The sequence below is a fragment of the Mobula hypostoma genome, chromosome 6, assembly GCF_963921235.1.
Source record: "Mobula hypostoma chromosome 6, sMobHyp1.1, whole genome shotgun sequence".
Classification (NCBI taxonomy): Eukaryota; Metazoa; Chordata; class Chondrichthyes; order Myliobatiformes; family Myliobatidae; genus Mobula; species Mobula hypostoma.
The window spans coordinates 137,596,076-137,618,186 of NC_086102.1; the positions used below are offsets into that span (position 1 = coordinate 137,596,076).

At 40.0% G+C, this 22,111-nt stretch overlaps 1 protein-coding gene across 2 annotated transcripts in view; it reads left to right on the plus strand.

The window, feature by feature from the left end:
* The window catches only part of vps8 (VPS8 subunit of CORVET complex), a 682,661-nt gene that overhangs the window by 104,958 nt on the left and 555,592 nt on the right, over positions 1 to 22,111 (plus strand). For both annotated transcript variants that reach the window (XM_063051804.1, XM_063051802.1), the window contains 5 exons: positions 2,258 to 2,304; positions 13,879 to 14,101; positions 15,820 to 15,909; positions 18,379 to 18,430; positions 21,838 to 21,880. In XM_063051804.1, coding sequence (XP_062907874.1) covers positions 2,258 to 2,304; positions 13,879 to 14,101; positions 15,820 to 15,909; positions 18,379 to 18,430; positions 21,838 to 21,880 — 455 coding nt within the window. The remainder of the gene's footprint in view (positions 1 to 2,257; positions 2,305 to 13,878; positions 14,102 to 15,819; positions 15,910 to 18,378; positions 18,431 to 21,837; positions 21,881 to 22,111) is intronic.

Genomic DNA, 22,111 nt, shown 5'->3' on the forward strand with positions numbered 1-22,111 from the left:
GGGAAATCTTGCCTGACAAATTTGTTGGAATTCTGTGAGGAAATAACAGACAGGATAGACAAAGGTGAGTCATTGGATGTTATTTATTTGAATTTCAGTAGGCCTTTGTCAAGGTGCCACACATGAGGCTGCTTAACAAGATAAGAGCCCATGGTATTACAGGGAAGATTCTAGCATGGATAGAAAATTGGCTGACTGGCAGGAAGCAAAGAGTGAGAATAAAGGGAGCCTTTTTTGGTTGGCTGCCGGTGACTAGTGGTGTTCCACAGGGGTCGATATTAGGACTGCTTCTTTTCACATTATATCTCAATGATTTGGATGACAGAATTGATGGCTCTGTGGCCAAGTTAGCAGAGAATATGAAGATAAGTGGAAGGGCAGACAATGTTGAGGAAGCAGGGAGTCTGCTGAAGGACTTGGACAGTTTGGGTTTATGGACAAAGAAGTGGCAAATGGAATGTAGTGTAGGGAAGTGTACGGTCATGCATTGGTAGAAGGAATAAAGGCATAGACTACAGTGGCATGGAAAAGTTGGGCACCCCTGGTCAAAATTTCTGTTACTATGAATAGCTAAGTGAGTAAAAGATGACCTGATTTCCAAAAGGCATAGTTAAAGATGACACATTTCTTTAGTATTTTAAGCAAGATTACTTTTTTATTTCCATCTTTTACAGTTTCAAAATAACAAAAAGGAAAAGGGCCCGAAGCAAAAGTTTGGGCACCCTGCATGGTAGTACTTAGTAACACCCCCTTTGGCAAGTATCACAGTTTGTAAATGCTTTCTGTAGCCAGCTAAGAGTCTTTCAATTCTTGTTTGGGGGATTTTCGCTCATTCTTCCTTGCAAAAGGCTTCTAGTTCTGTGAGATTCTTGGGCCGTCTTGCATGCACTGCTTTTTTGAGGTCTATCCACAGATTTTCGATGATGTTTAGGTCGGGGGACTGTGAGGGCCATGGCAAAACCCTCAGCTTGTGCCTCTTGAGGTAGTCCATTGTGGATTTTGGGATGTGTTTAGGATCACTATCCTGTTGTTGAAGCCATCCTCTTTTCATCTTCAGCTTTTTTTTTACAGACGGTGTGATGCTTGCTTCCAGAATTTGCTGGTATTTAATTGAATTCATTCTTCCCTCTTCCAGTGAAAAGTTCTGTGCCACTGGCTGCAACACAAGCCCAAAGCATGATCGATCCACCCCGTGCTTAACAGTTGGAGAGGTGTTCTTTTCATGAAATTCTGCACCTTTTTTTCTCCAAACATACCTTTGCTCATTGTGGCCAAATAGTTCTATTTTAACTTCATCAGTCCACAGGACTTGTTTTCAAAATGCATCAGGGGTTGTTTAGATGTTCCTTTGCAAACTTCCGACGCTGAATTTTGTGGTGAGGACGCAGGAAAGGTTTTCTTCTGATGACTCTTCCATGAAGGTCATATTTGTGCAGGTGTCGCTGCACAGTAGAACAGTGCACCACCACTCCAGAGTCTCCTAAATCTTCCTGAAGGTCTTTTGCAGTCAAACGGGGGTTTTGATTTGCCTTTCTAGCAATCAACCTATGCATGGAAGTAACCTATCTATTTATACTTATTGTGTTTTTGTTGCACTGAATCGGATCTGAAGTAACAATCATTTTATTCTCCGTGCACCTGTGTACTGGAAATGACATTAAACAATCTTGTATCTTAAAGTAATGTTGAGTAAATTGTTAAAGGATAATTACTGTAGGTATCTAGGGTGTGTGCTGGAGTAGGACTAAACGGCTGTCCAAATTCCATGGAGTGTGTGACTTTCTCCTTGACTGTCCTATTGTGATGATGAATGTTTTTGATTTAATGAATATTATCTATCTTTAGCTTGGATTTGACCTGTGAAAACAACTATTGATTCAGCACTTGGTGATGTTGGAAATACGTGCATCAAAGGAGTGTTTGATTTGTCTTGTGTTTTTTTCCTCTCTCTTTTTCTCTGTAAAAGTATATAATCAATTGTACTTTGGGATCTTGTGAAATTCAGCAACCGACGACTCTAAATAGCTAGGTGGAGAGTATTTTAAATCTCTGGTTCTGTTATTCAAATTAAGTTAACAAACTTCTGACTGAAGCTTACCATACCAATCTGACAAAATTTCAGGGCGTTCTGTCTTATTTTGCTCAGTTCTTGAGATGAAACTGTCTTTTAAGTCTCTCACAGAATTCTACAATTTTATTATCAATAAGCAAACGTTTAAGGCTATTGACTATGTTCTATCATGATTTTCCTTTACAGGAAATGGTACCCATCATGGTTGATTATTGTCTTCTGTTAGAACGCATGTAAGTTTTAAATATTATGTTTATTGATATATGTGCTAAATTTATGTGCATATCGTTTTAGGTGAAAGATGAAGTTCTAATTTGCAAATTTTTGATTTTTAGTTTTGTTTCAAATTTTACTTTCATTAATATTCTGAAAATAATTCAGAATTAATAGTTTAAACTTGACTCCTAAAATGAAGGTAATATTAAATGAGAATTCATGATTCTTTATAATAGTGAGAAAAAGATTTCCAATTTGCATTGCATATCCTCTGAACTGAGATGGGTAGTAAAATCTTAAGTGTGGATGAGATTGTCTTCCTCTCACAATTCATAGTCTTGGCCTTTGTTCATTATGTAAACTTCTACTCATGGTTTTTCCAGTCATTGTTCTCCGACTATGAAGTTAGTACCAATCATTTTGCTGCTTTAAGTTAATTTATACTTTAAAGTTTTGTAATGAAGAGTTTTCCAGTCATGGTTTGTAAGAAGATGAGATTAGGAGCAGGAGAAGGCCACCAGGCCCTTCAAGCCTGTGTGCGATTCATTAAGACTTTTCCTGCAGTATCTACACTTTACTTGATCCTCAGCATGAAACTGTAATCTCCTATCTGATTGTTTGGAAATCCCAAGCGTTTGATATTTGGCAAACTGAGACTCTCTTCCCACACTGTCTTTAGCACACGGCATTTCTGGTCCCCATACTATTGCACCAGGGCCCTAGCTTTATATTTCAGAATTAGTGTTTATTCATAATAAAAAATATATAATAGAAACACTGTAAAACTTTTACATTCATTGTCATTATATTCAGTAGTGTTAACTTATCATAGAAACATAGAAACATAGAAACATAGAAAATAGGTGCAGGAGTAGGCCATTCGGCCCTTCGAGCCTGCACCGCCATTTATTATGATCATGGCTGATCATCCAACTCAGAACCCAGCCTTCCCTCCATACCCCCTGACCCCTGTAGCCACAAGGGCCATATCTAACTTCCTTTTAAACATAGCTAATGAACTGGCCTCAACAGTTTGCTGTGGCAGAGAATTCCACAGATTCACCACTCTCTGTGTGAAGAAGTTTTTCCTAACCTCGGTCCTAAAAGGCTTCCCCTCTATCCTCAAACTGTGACCCCTCGTTCTAGACCTCCCCAACATCGGGAACAATCTTCCTGCATCTAGCCTGTCCAATCCCTTTAGGATCTTATACGTTTCAATCAGATCCCCCCTCAATCTTCTAAATTCCAACGAGTACAAGCCCAGTTCATCCAGTCTTTCTTCATATGAAAGACCTGCCATCCCAGGAATCAATCTGGTGAACCTTCTTTGTATTCCCTCTATGGCAAAGATGTCTTTCCTCAGATTAGGGGACCAAAACTGCACACAATACTCCAGGTGTGGTCTCACCAAGGCCTTGTACAACTGCAGTAGTACCTCCCTGCTCCTGTACTCGAATCCTCTCGCTATAAATGCCAGCATACCGTTCGCCTTTTTCACCGCCTGCTGTACCTGCATGCCCACTTTCAATGACTGGTGTATAATGACACCCAGGTCTCGTTGCACCTCCCCTTTTCCTAATCGGCCACCATTCAGATAATAATCTGTTTTCCTATTTTTGCCACCAAAGTGGATAACTTCACATTTATCCACATTAAATTGCATCTGCCATGAGCTTGCCCACTCACCCAACCTATCCAAGTCACCCTGCATCCTCTTAGCATCCTCCTCACTGCTAACACTGCCACCCAGCTTCGTGTCATCCGCAAACTTGGAGATGCTGCATTTAATTCCCTCATCCAAGTCATTAATATATATTGTAAACAACTGGGGTCCCAGCACTGAGCCTTGCGGTACCCCACTAGTCACCGCCTGCCATTCTGAAAAGGTCCCGTTTATTCCCACTCTTTGCTTCCTGTCTGCTAACCAATTCTCCACCCACACCAATACCTTACCCCCAATACCGTGTGCTTTAAGTTTGCACACTAATCTCCTATGTGGGACCTTGTCAAAAGCCTTTTGAAAATCCAAATATACCACATCCACTGGTTCTCCCCTATCCACTCTACTAGTTACATCCTCAAAAAATTCTATGAGATTCGTCAGACATGATTTTCATCATACTCTGCAACAATTTAAAAAAAAGCAAATTGAAAGTGTTATGTAGTTTTAATTTAAAAAACATTTGGTAGTCAAAAAAATCTGCCAGCTCAGCACCACCTAGATCAAGCTTTCTCAACCTTTTTGCCCTGATGACCCCGTGAAATAATTTTCAGGTCTCAGGCACTGCTGCATTATCATATCTAGAGCTCATGGTACATTAGCATGATCAGTAAGTTGTAGATGTAATAATAATCCAAAAATAATTGTCAATGCTCTTTTGAGTAGAGAATTAATTTTTAGCTAACCTTTCTTGAAAAAAAACATAGTTAAGCTTAGCTTACCTTTCTTGAAATTAATCTTTCTTTCTCTTTCATAAATTTTAAAAACTCATAAAGCAAACATAATAAATTTCTCAATTCTGGGTAAAACTTGAGATAAGCACACACAGATTTTATCTAGAACTGAAATGAGACGATTTCTATCTTTGCTCTTGTTGCTTAAATAAGAAAAAGCTTGCTCACATGTAAGAAGTTGAAAACTGCAGCAAAATGTTCATTGCTTTCCTATGTATGGCAGGATACTTTTCTTTCACAGAAATCCAGAACTTATCCAGGGCAAGGTCAGTAAATCTCATCTTGAGTGCACAATCAGACTCTAGCTCACAAAGTTCTTCCTTGTCTCTCAAAGTCAAGTTCTCAGGCTGAGCAGAAGATTCAGGGAAAGGGTCCCTCACCCAATCAAACACTTGTATTGAAAAGGAGGTAAAATACTGTTCATTTTTGTTCTGCAGTTCTTCTAGGTGGTTTTCAATTAGACTGGAGACTTTTTGTTATCTTTCCTCACTCTCAAGCTCAAGCAACAGTGGAAACATTTTAAGATCTCCTTTTGCAGCATGATTTTTCCAAAGATTCAATTTCCTTTTAAATCTAATAATCCTGTCACTTAAAGTTAAAGCATTTTCTCCAGGGTCTTGCAGAGACTTGTTCAACTGGTTCATTTGATGAAAAATGTCTGCCAAGTAGGCTAGTTTCTGCAGCAATTCTTCATTTTCAAAGCACTTAGCAAAATCTGGTCTACTATTCTCTTAAAAGTACTCGTGCAATTCGCCTTTGAGCTCACACACCCTGCTGAGAACTCTTCCTCTGCTAAGCCACTGGATTTCTGTATGAAGCAGGAGATTGGTGTGATATTTGTTCAGGATTTCACACAGTTTTTTAAACATTCTTGAGTGATCTGTTTTTAAAGCCACTAAATAACCTGCGTCCTGAAACTTTTTACTGACTGTTACTTTATTTTCAAAAGTTTTAATCTGTTTGTTTTGAGATTCCAATAGTCATATAAAATAATCAGCATTTTTACGTGTCATATGGCTGTGATTTGTAGTTAAGTGCCTTTTCAATTTTGTTACAGCTATTGCAACATTTGTAAATTGCTTGCCACAGGCTAGGCACAATGGAATAGCCCAACTTATAAAACCCACTGATAAGTAGATTTCATTGTAAAGAATGGTAGCAGCTAATTACTTTAGTCCTGCCCACCGCTTTTGTCTTGAGGATCCAGAGAGGCTATGGTGGACTTCTTCTGGGACAACAGGAAGCACTGGGTCTCTGCTGCCGTTCTGAGTCTCCCGATTGCGGAGGTTGGTCAGTCTTTGGTGTAGGTGCGCGCCCAGCTGGTGCCTCTCCGCCTCAGGATCCTGCGGAGTTACAAATGTCCCCTGCTTTTCGAACGTTCGCTTTACGAAACTTCACTGTTACGAAAGACCGACATTAGTTCCCTGTTTTCGCTAACAGAAGGTGTTTTCACTGTTACGAGAAAAGGCAGCGCGTGGAAAAAGCAGCGCGCGAGAAAAGGCAGCATGTGCCCTGAGCATCCGCTCTTCCCCGGATTCGGAACGGCATTCTCGTGGCATTGCTTAAGCACGTGCCTGTGAGCAGCAGTTAGCAAGATGAGTTCTAAGGTATCGGAAAAGCCTAAAAGAGCTCGTAAGGGTGTTACACTTAGTGTAAAACTAGACATAATTAAACGTTTCGATCGTGGTGAACGAAGTAAGGACAAAATGAGTTTGGCTTGTGGAAGTTGACGAAGATGATGTTGAAGAGGTTTTGGCATCCTATGACCAAGAACTGATAGATGAAGAGCTGATGCAATTAGAAGAGGAAAGGATAACAATCGAAACCGAATGAGTAATGATAAAGTACGACTTTAATTTTGAAAGGATCCGTCGGTTTAGGGCATATTTGCAAGATGGTTTGAGTGCTTACAAAGAACTGTATGATAGAAAAATGCGCGAGGCTCAGCAGTCAAGCATACTGTACTGTCGTTTTTCAAGCCTTCCACATCAGACGATGAACCTCGACCTTCGACATCGAGGCAGGCAGTCATAGAAGAAGATGACCTGCCTGTCCTGATGGAAACAGCCGACGATGAGATGACATCCCAGTGTCCCACCATCCCAAACCCCAGGCCGCAGACAGATACCGATTCGCAGAGAATGCAGCTGTAGCCAGGAGGCACTCAGCACATCTTTAAGAAAAAAGCCGAAATAAACATGCTAATTAATTAAGGTGCCACGTGGCACGTAAATGTCGGCCCAGATTAGAGGTGATTGCCGATTGCGTCGCCTCTGATCTGGGCCGACATTTACGTGCCGGGTGGCACCTAATTAATTAGCATGTTTGTTTTGGCTTTTTTCTTAAAGATGTGCTGGGTGCCTCCCGGCTACCGCTGTAATCCTGCATGCTTCGCGGATCGGTATCGGTTCGCTGCGACTCAGCCTAACACACCATCATCAGTGTGCTGGGCGCTGTCCCAATTCCGGTAAGTGATACTACACTGTACATACATTATTTCTACTTTATATTGGCTGTGTATTTTTACATGTTATTTGGTATGATTTGGCAGCTTCATAGCTTAAAGGTTACTGGAGAGCGCTTTCACCGTGTTTCTGCCAACAGTGCTTGCGTGAGATTTTCGCTACGGAGGACAGTTCAGGCAATGATTGTGGAAAAGTATTTCTACTTCATATAGGCTGTGTATTTATCATATCATTCCTGCTTTTACTATATGTTACTGTTATTTTAGGTTTTATGTGTTATTTGGCATGATTTGGTAGGTTATTTTTGGGTCTGTGAATGCTCACAAAATTTTCCCATATAAATAAATGGTAATTGCTTCTTCGCTTTACGACATTCCGGCTTATGAACCGTTTCATAGGAACGCTCTACCTTCGGGTGGCGGGGGAAACCTGTACTTGTATAATGATCACCCTCTGAGATGGCATGTGCTGCCAACACACTTTCGTCACCAGGGACACAGCTTGCAGGAGGCTCACGGCTTCCAGCTCACAACATCAGCTGCGCCACTTTGAGGGAACTGCCTCGCTTATACGGAGAGCTGTTGAGGCTATTGGGTCTAGTCTCATCCAGACAGGGTGCTCCTGAGCCATCAGGGGACGGTGCTGTAGCTGCGAGGGGGACTGGTCCCCATCCTATCAGAGTGAGTGTTGCAGGGGCTCGGGGAAGTGGATGGGTTCCGGCTGCACCACCACCTGATGGGCCAGAAGTGCTCATCGGACCCAGGCCTCGGGATACCACACAGGAGAGTGTCCCAGACAACGTGAACCATCTCGCAGGGATACCCACTGTGCTGTTCTGTGATGTTCCCAAGCATTTCTTGTCTGTGCTGCTCTTGCACACCTTTCACTTCCTTGCCTTCGTCTTCCACCCAGATTCACCTTAGCGATCTGTTTTACCATCCATCAGCGAAGGAGGTTGCCAGTGGAAATCTCTTTATGCAGGGATCCTTCCCCTGTACATTGGGGATCTGGAGAGGAAGCAGTTGCACAGGTTTTTAAGCAGGTTACTGACAACCTGTCCACCTTTCTATTCTGTGGCCAGGAGGAGTCAGTGTACCTGCTTATATGGAGTGTGGGAGGTTGCACCTTCTGCTTGAGTATCTGAAGTGGCTGTTGCTCAGGTTCTTGTTTCACTTCAGCCTTGCCCTCCTTATATACGGGCACCCAGTATGGAGAGGGTGAGTCACGAGTAGGATCTATTGGTGGGCCTGCTCCTGGCCCTGGCTAAGATGGTTAATCACAGGTCTAGGTGGCGGAAAGTCAAGGGCTCTGCCAGAGCCACCTGCCCCTCTTCCAAGGCTATATTCATGCTTGGAGAGAGGGAGCATGCAGTCACAATAGATACAGTGAGGGATTTCCAGGAGTGGTGCTCCTCCCAGGGAATCGACTGTATTAGAGACAGTAATAATCATATTTTAATTTAAATTTACTCACTGTCTTGTAAATACTTGATGTTTGTACTTCGTGCATTTGTTGTGTAAATAAATTTTATAGTTTTGTGAAAAAAGACACTCTTGTGTCGGTGGTTGTACTAGTGCAATGAAATGACTCAGAACATTGTAATTCTTCATCATTACCCTTACAAGAATTGTTTGTAGGCCTGTACCGGGGATCCTGCTCTTCAACAATTGCCACACTGGACCATCTTTAGAATGAAAATTTCCTTCCAATTTTCTACTACACCAATAGATTTTGTTTGCTTCCTGAAGTCAGTTGGCAGCATGTCAGGGAAAGTTGGGGAAAGTAGTTCGGGAGGGGAAGGTGACGTCACAGCCCGAGTTGGGCGAGTCCATTCAATGCTTGGAAAATGCACTTCATGCTCCTCATCAGACCACCGTCTTCCCCTCTGTGCAATACAGCACTCACCATTATCAGCCTACTGTCCTCACCTTCGGGCAATACAGTGCTCACCATCAGTCCACCATCCTCCCCTCTGTGCAATACAGCATTCACCATTATCAGCCTACCATCCTCCCCTCTGTGCACCAATTTTCAACGGCATCCCCTATGTTGTGTTAAAAACTGAGAATGGACTCAAGCAAGTACACATGATCCTACTGTGCACTGCCATACTGGGCCAAGAGAGTTCTAATGAGATTGCTAATGGGGCTGCTCGGTCAATGTCCACCAATGCAGTTGCTATCATCGCGCATTGCGCAGAGTTTCCAAAACAATGTTTTTTTTTAATCATAATCTCTTTCGGAACCCCTAGCAACCTCTTGTGGAAGCCTAGGGTTCCTTGAAACACCAGTTGAGAAACGCTGACCTAGATCCTGAGTGTGTCGGAGGTACTGGATCCAGAAATCAATCGATCTTCATGTTCAGTAATTTCTTTTTCAATATTTTAATTAATTTTTCTACATAGCAGAATACAGAGTTCAAGAAAAAAGAAATATATCAAATATATTATACCGAATCGCACATACGAACTCCTTACTCATATTCATACAAATTGATTAATTCATAGTATTGAAATATAGTGAATTTATTATGAGGAAAAAAATCTAACCCACTACCAAAACCAAAGCTGATTAGTGAAGAAGAAGAAAGAAAAAAAGTATATTATTAGCCATCATCTGTGCTTTAACGGCAAATCAAAGGTTTTGAAAATAGTTCAGAAAAGGTCCCCACAATGTTTGAAAGTCTTGATTAGATTCAGAATTTGAACACCGAATCTTCTCTAAATTTAAACATGACATCACATCACACAGCCATTGAACGTGAGTGGGCGGAACTGCATCTTTCCATTTAAGCAAGAGCGCCTTCCTAGCCATAAGAGAAATAAAAGCCAAAATGTGCAAATCAGATTTCTCCAAAATAATATGCTTTCCTCCAACAATACCAAATAAAGCGGTCAAAGGATTAGGCTTAAAATTTACTTTAAAAAGTACCAAGAAGTACCGCGAATACTGCTTTCCAATATTTTTCAAGACTCTGGCATGTCCAAAATATATGAATGAGTGAAGCTTCTCCATTGTTACATTTCTCACAATGAGATATAGCCAAATAAAAGCCAGACAACTTGTCCTTCGTCATGTGGGCCCTATGGACCACTTTAAATTGTAGGAGAGAGTGGTAAGCACATAACGATGAATTGTTAACCAATTTAAAAATTTCATTCCAAGTTTCCTCAGAAATTGAAGTCTGTAAATCTTGTTCCCAAAGATTTTTAATTTTATCTGAAGGAACACTTCTCATTCCCAGCAACATATTATAAATATTAGATATAGATCCATTATAAAAAGGTTTCAAATTAAGAATTACATCTAGTAGGTTCTTATCAGGACTTTTAGGAAATGTACATATCTGAGACCGTAAGAAGTCTCTTATTTGTAGGTATCGTTAGAAGTGAGTTTAGGGTAAGCTATATTTAGCTGATAGTTGCTCAAATGAAAGGAAACATCCCTCCACAAACAAGTCCTGGAAGCATTTAATACCTAATCTATCCCATCTTTTAAAAGCCCCCACACGTTCTGTAATTTCAATTACTGAAGTGCCACAATCCTTGGGGAGAGTGAATTCTATATATTCACTACCCTTTGAGTGAAGAGGTTTCACATTATCTCATTCATAAAGGGGGTACTCTTGCAACCTGTGTTTTTAGACTCCACAGCAAGGCTAGTCACCTTGTGTGTACTCTTAACAAGCTCCACAGTCACCTCTCATTCCGCTGCATGCCAGAGAGTGCTGACCTTGTTTACTCACTATGTTCTGGAGTTACACAGTATGGAATTCTGCTCCTATGTCATATGGTTGTATGGTTTTATCAAACAGATCTTTAGTCTTAACTCATCCAAGCATCCATCCATGCTTGTCCCATTTGCCTATGATTGGCCCTCTGACTTAATCTTGTAGCAGCTTAAATATGTTTTAAACTTTGCGATTGCACTTGCCTCTTCTACTTTCTCTGTATACCCTCTACCATCTGGAAAAAATATGCCCCTTAGGTCACCTTTTAATCTTCTTAAACTTGTGCCCTCTAGTTTTGGACTCCCCTACCCTGGGAAATTGACTCTGACCATTCACCTTATCTATGTATCTCCTGATTTTACATGCCTGTATAAGGCCATGCCTCTGCCTTGTATGTTCCAGTGGGATTAAAAACCCCAGTTTATGCAGTGATCCTTGTAACTCAAGTCCTCCAGTACTGATAACATCTTTGTGAATCTTTTCTATATTCTTTCCGCCTTAATGACATCCTTCACATAGGTAGATGATTAGAACTGTGCACAATATTCCAAAGAATATGCCTTTCTCATCACTTTGTATATCTTCTGTTGCCACTGTTGGAGAACTGTGTGCTTGTATTCCAACAACACACATAAAATGCTGAAGCAATTCAGCAGGCCAGGCAGCATCTATGGAAAAGAGTACAGTTGACATTTCGGGCTGAAACTCTTCGACGGGACTGGAGGAGAAAAAGCTAGGGAGTAGATTTAAAAAGTGAGAGAAGGGGAGAGAGAAACACAAGGTAGTAGGTGAAACTTGGAGGTGGAAGGATGAAGTAAAGAGCTGGGAAATTGATTAGTGAAAGAGACAGAAGGCCATGGAAGAAAGAAAAGCAGGGAGGAGTACCAGGAGGAGGCGATGGGTGGGCAAGGAGATAAAGTGAGGCGGGATAAGGGGATGGGAAGCGGGGGTGGGGGTGGGGTGGTGGATAGGAGGCATTACTGGAAGCTTGAGAAATCTATGTCATGCCATCAGGTTGGAGGCTACCCAAGTGGAATATGTTGTTTCTCTAACCTAATTGTGGCCTCATCTCGACAGTGGAGGAGGCCATGGATGGACAAATCAGAATGGGCATGGGAAGTGGAATTAAAATGGGTGGCCACTGGGAGATCCTGCTTGTTCTGGTGGACAGAAGTGCTCGGCAAAACGGTTTCCAAATCTCCCATTCCATATATTGTGAGACGTGACGTAGATTCTGATGGGGGAGAGGAATGGACCATGGAAGAAAAGGAAGGAGCAGCAGCCTCAGGGGTAGATGATGGGCAGGTGAGGGAAAAGAGGTCAGAGACTGGAGTGGGAAATAAATGAAGATGAGTGGGGTAAAAAAACAAAACGAAAAATTGATGTTCATGCTATCAGACTGGAGGCTCCCTAGATGGAATATGAGGTGTTGCTCCTCCACCTTAGAATAGCTTCTGTGGCAAAAGAGGAGGCTGTGGCTGAATGGGGAATGGAATTAAAATGATTGCCCTCTGCGAAATTCTCCTTTTGGCTTCAGCTGCAAATCTGTTAGGGTTTTCTATTGTATCTTGTGCTTCTGATGCAGCCTCCTCTACATTGGTGAGACCCCACGTAAGTTGAGGAACTACTTTGTCGAGCACCTCCACTCCATCCTCCAAAAGCTTGCTTTTTCTTCATGTCCTTCCTGTCTTTTTTTGAAAGAAATATTGATTAATATAAAAATAGAAAATGCTGGCATCTCACACAGGACTGTCTGAAGAGAAAGCCAACAGCTGTCTACCTGCTATTCAGTGATGAATCACTTGCAGGTTTTGGCTGTCTGGGTTTGGAACATGCTGTTCTGTGCTATAAATTTTGATAACAGTTACTCTGTTTTATTCATGTGATTTGTGCATTTTAAATAGTGAGGAGGATATGCCTGCTTTTCATTCCTTTGTCATTTTTTACTATCCTGCTGTTGGCCCACAGCACACTTTTTCCAGCCCTTCTCATTCAGAATTCTGAAAGAACTTGGATTATTTTGCTAGTCACCTACACTAAGGGGTAACTCTCATATGCCCAGTTAACCTACCCACACGTTAGGTTGGGATATGAGAGGAAAATCACTCCACTCACACCTATGCATAAATTCAAAAAAAAACCTTTACGATCTTAAATCATTGTATTCAAGATGGGCAAAGCTTTTTTTTTAGCAAAAGCAATCATTTTCAGCTTTCGAATCCTTTGAATACTACAAAACTGCAGTGCATTGGGGATGGATTGGAGTAGTAGAGATGGGTAGGGAATGAGCTGAACAGCCTTGAATCCAAAGGCAGTTACTATATACAGAAGAATTTTACTAAGATATTGCCAGGACTGTAAAATTGTAGGTATGAACAAATATTTGATAAAATGGGTTACTTACTTTGGAATAGAAAAAGCTGAAGAGAGTATCTACCTGACTGGGGTGTATAAAAATGAATGGCATGGTTAAAATAAAGGACTTATTATCTTCATTATGTGATTGGTCAAAAATTAGTCTTCATGGATATAATTAATTGTTAGTAGTATATTTTCTTTCAGAAAGTGGTAGGGTCTCCCAATTACTGTCTCAAAGGGTGCTTGAGGAAGAAATACTCATCATAGTTAAATAGTCCTAGACTGTGTCCTTGAGCTGTGACCTGCAAAGTTGTGGACTAATTGCTGGAAACTGGGGTTAGTGCTGGATAGTTCTTTCTGTCCTTTGGTATTAGTCCAAAAATAGCTGTCTTCACTTTTGTTTTTTTTTGTGATTTCCCCATGGATTTATATTTGGATTGAAGTTTTATCAAATCCAGGAATCCCTTATTTTACTGTAGTCTTGTCCTTCTGTTTATTTCAGTGTAGTTACATAGATAATGTACATCTGCATATTATATAAATTAATTTTAATAGTAAAATAATTTAACTTTTCTTTTGTTACAGAGACCTTCTATTTGGCCAGATCTACAATAGACTAAGTGAGATCTCAGTGGCAAAAGGAGTTTTTCTTGAATGCCTAGAACCCTATATTTTAAATGACAAGCTAACAAGCATCACACCACAGGTGATGAAGGATTTGCTCATCCACTTTCAGGACAGGGATATGATGGAGAACATTGAAGCATGTATTGTACATATGGACATCACTAGCTTGGACATTCAACAGGTGAATTCATCTTTGTTTTGTTTCCCTTAATATAAATGATTTATTTTTTGCATGTTAGATTACTCTTAGGGCTCCCATCTCAGTGTATTTCTCCTATCGTTAAGCTACTGCTACATTTTCAGCAATATGTTTGGGCTAATGACTGACAAGTCTATTCCTGCCTTTTTTATGATGCAGAAAGTAAGAGCGTCACATGGCCTTGTTCTTCTCATATTATTCAGGCAGCTGATGGTACAAAGTTACATGTTTATGGCAACAAGTTTATTTTTGTTTATATAGTTCTTTTTACTGTATTCTTCACTGATTAGAGCTTGCAATGTTGTCTTTTGAAGTTCAAGTTTATTGTCACTCAACCATATACATGTATACCACAAAAAAATGTTCCTCTGGACAAAATTGCACAGCACTGTACATATGACTCACACACATAACACAAAGTAATATCACCTCAAATAAATTGATAAATAATAGCATGTATTTCCAACACAAGTTTAAAAAGTAAACAGTACAATGCTACTGGTGCTTCATATGTGATGATTCTGGGTGGTGCCAGGGAGTTCAATAGGCTCACGCCTTGAGGGAGAAAGCTGTTTCCTAACAGTCTTTGTCCTGATGCTATGGTACCTCTCGCTTGATGGTAAGTGGGTCAAAGAGATTGTTGGACAGATGCGAGGGATCAATGGCAATGGGAGGGATTAATGCCCTGTGTACGCAGCACTTTTGATAAATATCTCAAATGAGTGGAAGTGGGACCTGATGATTCTTTTAGCAATCCTTGCAATCCTTCGTTGCATCTTGCGGTCAGATGCCTTACAATTCCTGTACCAGACAGTGATGCAGCTGGTTAGGACACTCTCAATGGGCTCCTGTAAAAGTTAGTTAGAACAGGGGCTGGGGGTGGGAGAGCCTTGCTTACTCACTTGCCTCAATATCCTCAGAAAATGGAGGTGCTGCTGTGCTTTGATGGACCAGGTCTGTTGTGTGCACTCCCAGAAAATTGGTGTTCCTAATTCTCACCACAGACGAATCATTTATGTGAAGTGAAGAGTGGTTAGCCTACAGCTTCCTAAGGTGTAGAATCATCTCTTTCATCTTGTCCATGTTGAGATTAAAGTTGTTGCGCTTGCATCATTCTACAAACCACTCTACTTCGTTTCCGTATGCTGTCTCTTCATCCTTGTTAATGAGGCCGACCACTATTGTGTCGTTGTCGAACTTGATCATTTGGTTTGAACTCAATCTAGCATTACAAACTCAGGGGTAGCTCAGCTTTTCTAATTCACCTTAGGGAGTAGATAAGAAGAGAGATTCAGCAGCTGCTTGAAATCTTGAGCAACACATACTAAGTGATGGGAGAACTCAATGGGTAAGGCAGCATCTATGGAGGGAAACATTACTGACATTTCAGTCCAAAATCCTTTATCCTGTTCAATCTCATTAAATATGCTGCACAGTCATATTTCTTTGTTATTTGGTTAAAATCAGTGGAATAGATTTCAAAGGCAGTGTGCAAAGCATAGGCATGAGCTACATATCAGGCATGAATTTGTAGGGAAGAATCTGAATATAGGTAAATACCCTATAGCTTTTAATAAAAGAAAAGTCTATTCTCCAAGGTTTGATACTGAATCCAAAGAGAAGCCTTAAATTTCTGAAATGATTGACATGAAGCCCTTTTGGACATTTTTTGACTATATATATGTGTGCATTTGTTGTAGGTGGTCCATATGTGCTGGGAACATTCTCTCTATGATGCCATGATCTATGTATACAATAGAGGAATGAATGACTACATCACTCCAATGGAGGTAAGTCTTGCGTGTTAAGGGCAAAAGGCACATGATCTGTACATTCCCACCACACGCACCCAGCCCCCAAGTCATTCTGTATAGAAAATATGTGATCTCTCACCATGTGTGATTTGATATCACAGTTTACTTTCTTTGTATAACCTTGTCCTTCAACAGAAAGTTTTTTGGGCCATTTAAGAGTCAACCATTTTGCTGGAACTTGAGCCCATGTCAGTCAGATTAAGTAAGGTTAATAGACTTTCTCACTGAAGGGCATTGGTGGAACATTTGGGTTTTTACAAACATCTTGTACTTTATAGTCATTCATAGGTAGTCCAGATCACTGATCATTTATTAACAATGGAGTCCCCCAGCTACCAGCATTGTGGGACTGCTTTTATAACATGAGCTACAGTGGTTTGAGGTGACTCACCACAACTTCTTGGGGGGAAAAGGGATTTGTCACACAGTGTAAAATTGTCATGGTGAAAGATGCCAAGTTGATATATGAAACATACTACTAAACTGAATCAGCACTGAAAAACTACTTTGGCTATTATATATTAGACCCACTGGTTATCAGTATGACACAGTAAAATCAGTCAGATATGTCATCTTTCCCTCTTATTGGCAATAGCCCAAATGACAATACTAGGAAGTCTGAAGCTGTTCATATCCTTCTGACAGAATAATCTGCAGTGTGTTTACTTTGACTGCTGTGAGATGACAGCAGATATAATCATAATGGCTAAAAGATTTTAGCAGCTATATATTAGATGTACTGTTTAATGCCGAAATTACTTTGATCTTGCTTGGACTATCAAAGCAGATAAAAGCACGGCTGTCTCAGTGATCACTTAGTCATTGCTAACTTTTAGCCTTTCAGTAAAGTAGCTGGCATTCCACATGACTAACTACTGTGAATATCTTTTAGAAACTTCAGACACAAAAGTCTGATAACTCATTCCTAGAAAGATTTATTCAGGAGGGCTGTTACACTCTTCTCTTGAGATTATAATTACCTCATCATCATCATCATTATGTACTGTGTCGTATGATGTGGGTGATCATGATCCTCTATCCATGACCATGATTGTTCTTGGCAGATTTTTCTACGGAAGTGGTTTGATATTGCCTTCTTCCAGGCAGTGTCTTTACAAGGTGGGTGACCACAGTCATTATCAATACTCTTTAGAGATTGACTGCCTGGTGTCAGTGGTCGCATAACCAGGACTTGTGATATGCACCAGCTGCTCATACGACCATCCACCACTTGCTTCCATGGCTTCACGTGAGCCTGATCGTGGGCTTAGCCGGTGATACACCTTACACAATATTGAGTTGCAGGCAAGCAGAGGAAAGGTGCGCTTTACATCTTCTTTGGTAGAGATGTATCTCCACCCCTCTGCCCTTAGCACCTCATAATGAGTAAATAATACTTTTAAGCAATAACAGAGAAATAGCACGGTTTGCTCATAGCTGTGACAAGGTTGCTTTCTGATAATTGTTTCATCTTGCCTGATGGTCTTTTGAAGAAGAGAAACAAAATGGAGCCTTGCTTTTATTACACAGCCTTAAAATGCTGTGGATCTCTGCTAAAGTTTCTTTAGCTCAGTCTCCTAAATTGAGCAGAGCTAGAGCTTTAAGATTAAACTATGATGATGTGGTTTAAGTGGTCAAATGTATTTATTTGAAAATATAAATTGTGTGATTAAAAGGCAAGATAGGTGATGGTTTCTTATCTCACTTCAGTGGTTTATGTTTTCAAATCTAGCAGTCCTTTTGCCTTGTGTAAATGCAATGTTGTAAAAATTCTGAGTACTCTATATACCTCATTTATAAATTGCATAAAATTCCATGAAGTCCAAGCCAAGATGCGTTACCTTGAGAAAATCATGACATAATTAGGAACAACTTTCTGCTTGTGAAGATCAAAGGAAGGGTAATATTTATTTAGGAACAGGAACTTGGAGAGGATGCAACTAAGAGTGAGCAAGTATAGTAGGCTGGAAGGTAATTCCTGTTATCACAGAAAATAAATATTATGTGTGTCATGCTTTAGTCTGTGCACCTAATTAGCTATTGAGCCTTATTCTGTTTATCAACACACACTGTCCTAAGTAGGTGTGAGCACTGGAGTCATTTAATCATTTAATCATGGGGTGATCTTAATAAAATTATAATTTAAAAAAGCATAACAGTTATTGGTCTGTGGTTATGTACCCTTTTACTTGAACGGCTTTATGGCAACATTAGGAAGTATGAACCAAGCTTTTACATTACCTGGAGACAAAGCTAATTATTCACCTTGGATCTTACAATCTTTTTTCTGCATTGAAGTATGGAAACTATTGATCCTATTTTTGTTTGCCTATTGATTTGTTAAATAACGAATTTCAAACTTTAACAGTTATGTTAAGCCATGTTGGCTTGTGAAATCACAGAGTTTCATGTAACATATTGGCTTTTCTCCAAATTATTTTCCAGAAATTATTCCAGGTTATTAGTCCTCCTCTTCGGGCTGGAAAATCTCTCACAGGTAGATGCTACTTTTTCACTAATTAGTTCATGTCAGTAGTTATAAGTGAGCCTTCATGATTAGAGTTTTCATCTATTTAACAGTTTAACAGCTGACAGAACAGAGAATAAGGAATCAGATCAAATTGCACGCACGGAGCATGTTCATATTTTTATAGTCTTTCATCTTTTGTTTTATGAAATACAATGCCACATTGTTCTCTTTGGCTCACAGTTTTTGCATTTACCATTTCAAAGCTACACATTCATGTTTCTGACTTTCACACCTACACATTCAAGATGAAAGTTGAGAAAGTGTTGAAGGTCAGATGCCAGCTCATCTGACCTGCTGCTCTACTGCTGGAATTGACTTTGAGCTCTGAGTCATACTGAACTCAGTGGCCAGCTGCACTTTCCACTCAGCTTTATGCTGATCAAAAGGGTTAATGGACCTGGCTCATTTTCTTGAAATATGATTGTTAATTGCAATAAATTTGTATCAATTAAATGCTTTTCTTTGTAATAATATTTTTTAAAATATTGAGCTCCATTTCAACTGCTTTTTAAATGTCTCTGATAAGAACTATTTAGAGGTCATTGTAAAGATCTTTGATAGAATGAAGTCAAGGGGACATTTAGGGCAATATTATGGCTGTACCTCAGGAGCTACTACTGAGGCCAAGTTGCAGTTTATGGACAGCCCTCCTTCACAGAATGACTGGAGCATCAAGGTCTGATGCTGATTTGTACCATGGGACTGAAAAGGTTGCTGTGATGTGAAGCTTGGTCTGGTGTGAGCACATTTTGGCCCTTTACTTCTGATCTTGTGTAGAACCTGAGCTGTTTGAATTCCATTTCTTCCTGCCTTTTCGATATCTACTTCTCTGCATGGAATGACTTTCAATTTTCCATCAGTGCTACTTTATAGCATGCTGATGAGTTCCTTAAATTGAATTTCTTTGCCCTCTGCTTGTGCGGCTGGGATCCTAGCTGTCTGTTGAATTGCATTATTCCACTTTTTTGTATTTATCAGTCTATATCACTTTTCTCTTTTTGCAACCTTTTGCTATCCATGTTGTTTCCCACTTACTCACTCTTCTTACTGTTCTAGTTTACATTCTCTAAGGCAAATAATTTGCATTGTTCCTCCTACCACACAGTTATTGTCGAATTCTGCAATGAGTGAATACCACCATTCCAGACCCGTCATTATTTGATAATGACATTTCAATGACATAAAACAGCCTTGCCTTGAGATGTGAAGGTTATGTGTGTGAAATTATTAGAACTCAGTTATCATTTTATATCGAGTGTTTATTTGAACTTTATGTAATTTTGCTATGCCAAGACAAAAAAGATATCTCAATTATATTTATTGACTAATGAACCAGTAAAGGTTAAAAATCCATGCAATCACTCGTGTAGGATGTTGTTCTGGCATCACAATATTTGGATGTTCCTTTCCTCCTGGAAGGCCTGACTATTTTAGTGTCATAGGAACTTCCTGAGTAATAACACCTTGACAGTCAAATTGCCAAAGACCTTTTACTAAATGTCCCTAATTATCAGAGACATTTAAAAACAATTGAAAAACACATTCCTTCCCATTGAGGAATTAGATGGATCTGAAGCAGGATGAATATTTGCTGCTATTTCATAGGAATATTCTTGACGCTATTTCATAGGAATATACTTGCCTACTATCTTCAATGTACCAAAAGGGACATTATCAATAAAATTGATTCTATAGAGCTATCTGGGCAGATGAACAGGCGATTGTTCAAAATGGTGGTGTTTGGGGTGGTGGTTCTTTTTTTAAAAAACAGAGGAAAATGGTAGGGTGGCAGTGAGCTTCACAAAAGAATTTCAGGGTTTAGGGCCTTGTCATGTGAGTTATGAAGTAGTTTAAATCCTTGGATGATAATGAAAGTGTAATCAGAGGGACACACGCATTTGGAATGGTTTTGGGCTAGAATAAGTTACAAAGATAATGAGAGTTGAGATAACTGGGAGGTGATTTTGGTCGTAAGTGCAAACATGTCGGAAGTTGATGCATGATAGGATGAGGGCAGTGGAGTTTTAGATGATTATAAATTTTTAAAGGTTAGAGTGAAGGATGCAGGACTTCACCATGGTGGAGTAAGTCAAGGTTGCTGATCATAAAGATGCTGTCGAACAATCAGTACTTTTTGATCCGAAACAGCCATTGAATAGGGCCTTGTTGTGATCTGTGATCTCAATAATAAAGTATACAGTATATATGGTCCCTAATGTATTCTGGTGAAGGCACAAAGATTGGGAACAGGCACATTAAGTTTCATGTGATTGATGAGAGTCAGTGACTAAGCAATGAGCTTTGATAGGGACAATTATTTGGTCTTTCTAGTATTTAGTTAGCGCTAGATATCAAAAGTATAATCTGACAATGCAAAGATGAATAAGGGATCCAGGAGCTGTATGCATTTAAGCTGTACATGAAAACAGTTTTTGGATTGTTGCCAAGACACAGATGTAGATGAGAATTAGGGAAGGTTAAATATGATACCATTGTAGGAATAGCGTTTGTGATTGGTCAGATATGTAAGGAACTAGGTAAGTCTGGAAATTCAAGCAACACACACAAAATGCTGGTGAATGCAGCAGGCCAGGCAGCATCTATAGGAAGAAGTACAGTCGACGTTTCTGGCCGAGACCCTTCGTCAGGTCTAACTGAAAGAAGAGATAGTAAGAGATTTGAAAGTGGGAGGGGGAGATCCGAATTGATAGGAGAAGACAGGAGGGGGAGGGAAGAAGCTAAGACTTGGAAAGTTGATTGGCAAAAGGGATACAGAGTTGGAGAAAGGGGAGGATCATGGGACAGGAGGCCTAGGGAGAAAGAAAGGGGGAGGGGAGCCAAGAGGAAGATGGAGAGCAAGCAAGGAGTGGTGGCGGGCAATAGTATGGTTCGTCTTAACTTCTTCATATATTCATTTTTTGGAGATCTGGGCATGTTCACAAAGGCCATTATTTATTGCTTATAGCCAATTGCCCTTGAGAAGCTGATTTTGATTCTTATTCAAGCTTTTGGATAAAGTTTCCAGAATTTCAATCTGGTTTGTTTTTAAAACAACTTTATTGTTTTGTTTTCTACTGTATTTTCCTGGTTATCATGTATCTCCAATGGCCAGAGGGAGTGGTGGATAAATAGTCATGATATGGCTATATTTCCACTGTGTTGTTGAAGACGATATCAGAATTCAGCCAGTGGGTGATTATTAATGAAAAAGTGCATTTACCACTTTGGTACACTGTTTTGATGCTCATTTGTGTTAAATGTATAGCCTTCTTAATAACTTGCCACTTAGCACAAAATATTAAAGTATTGTGTTGACAAAATGTATGCTCAAAACAAGTTTCTTTTGAATGAATTTAGATTTTTTTTGTTTTCAGATGAACAAGTGATTATGGGTAATAAGTTACTGGTATACATAAGGTAAGTTCTGTTTTACAGATTGTGTTAAGGAATTGGAGCTGGAACTGGATGAACTCTGAATCACTCGGGGGGGGGGGCTGGGGAAGGGGTGATAGACAGGATACAGAGAGGTAGTTACATCCAAAACACAGCACAGAGGAAACTAGTTGACAGTCAGGAGAGTAAAAGGAGTTAAACAGTTAGTGCAGAGTATCCCTGTAGTCATCCCCCTCAACAGCAGGTATACCACTT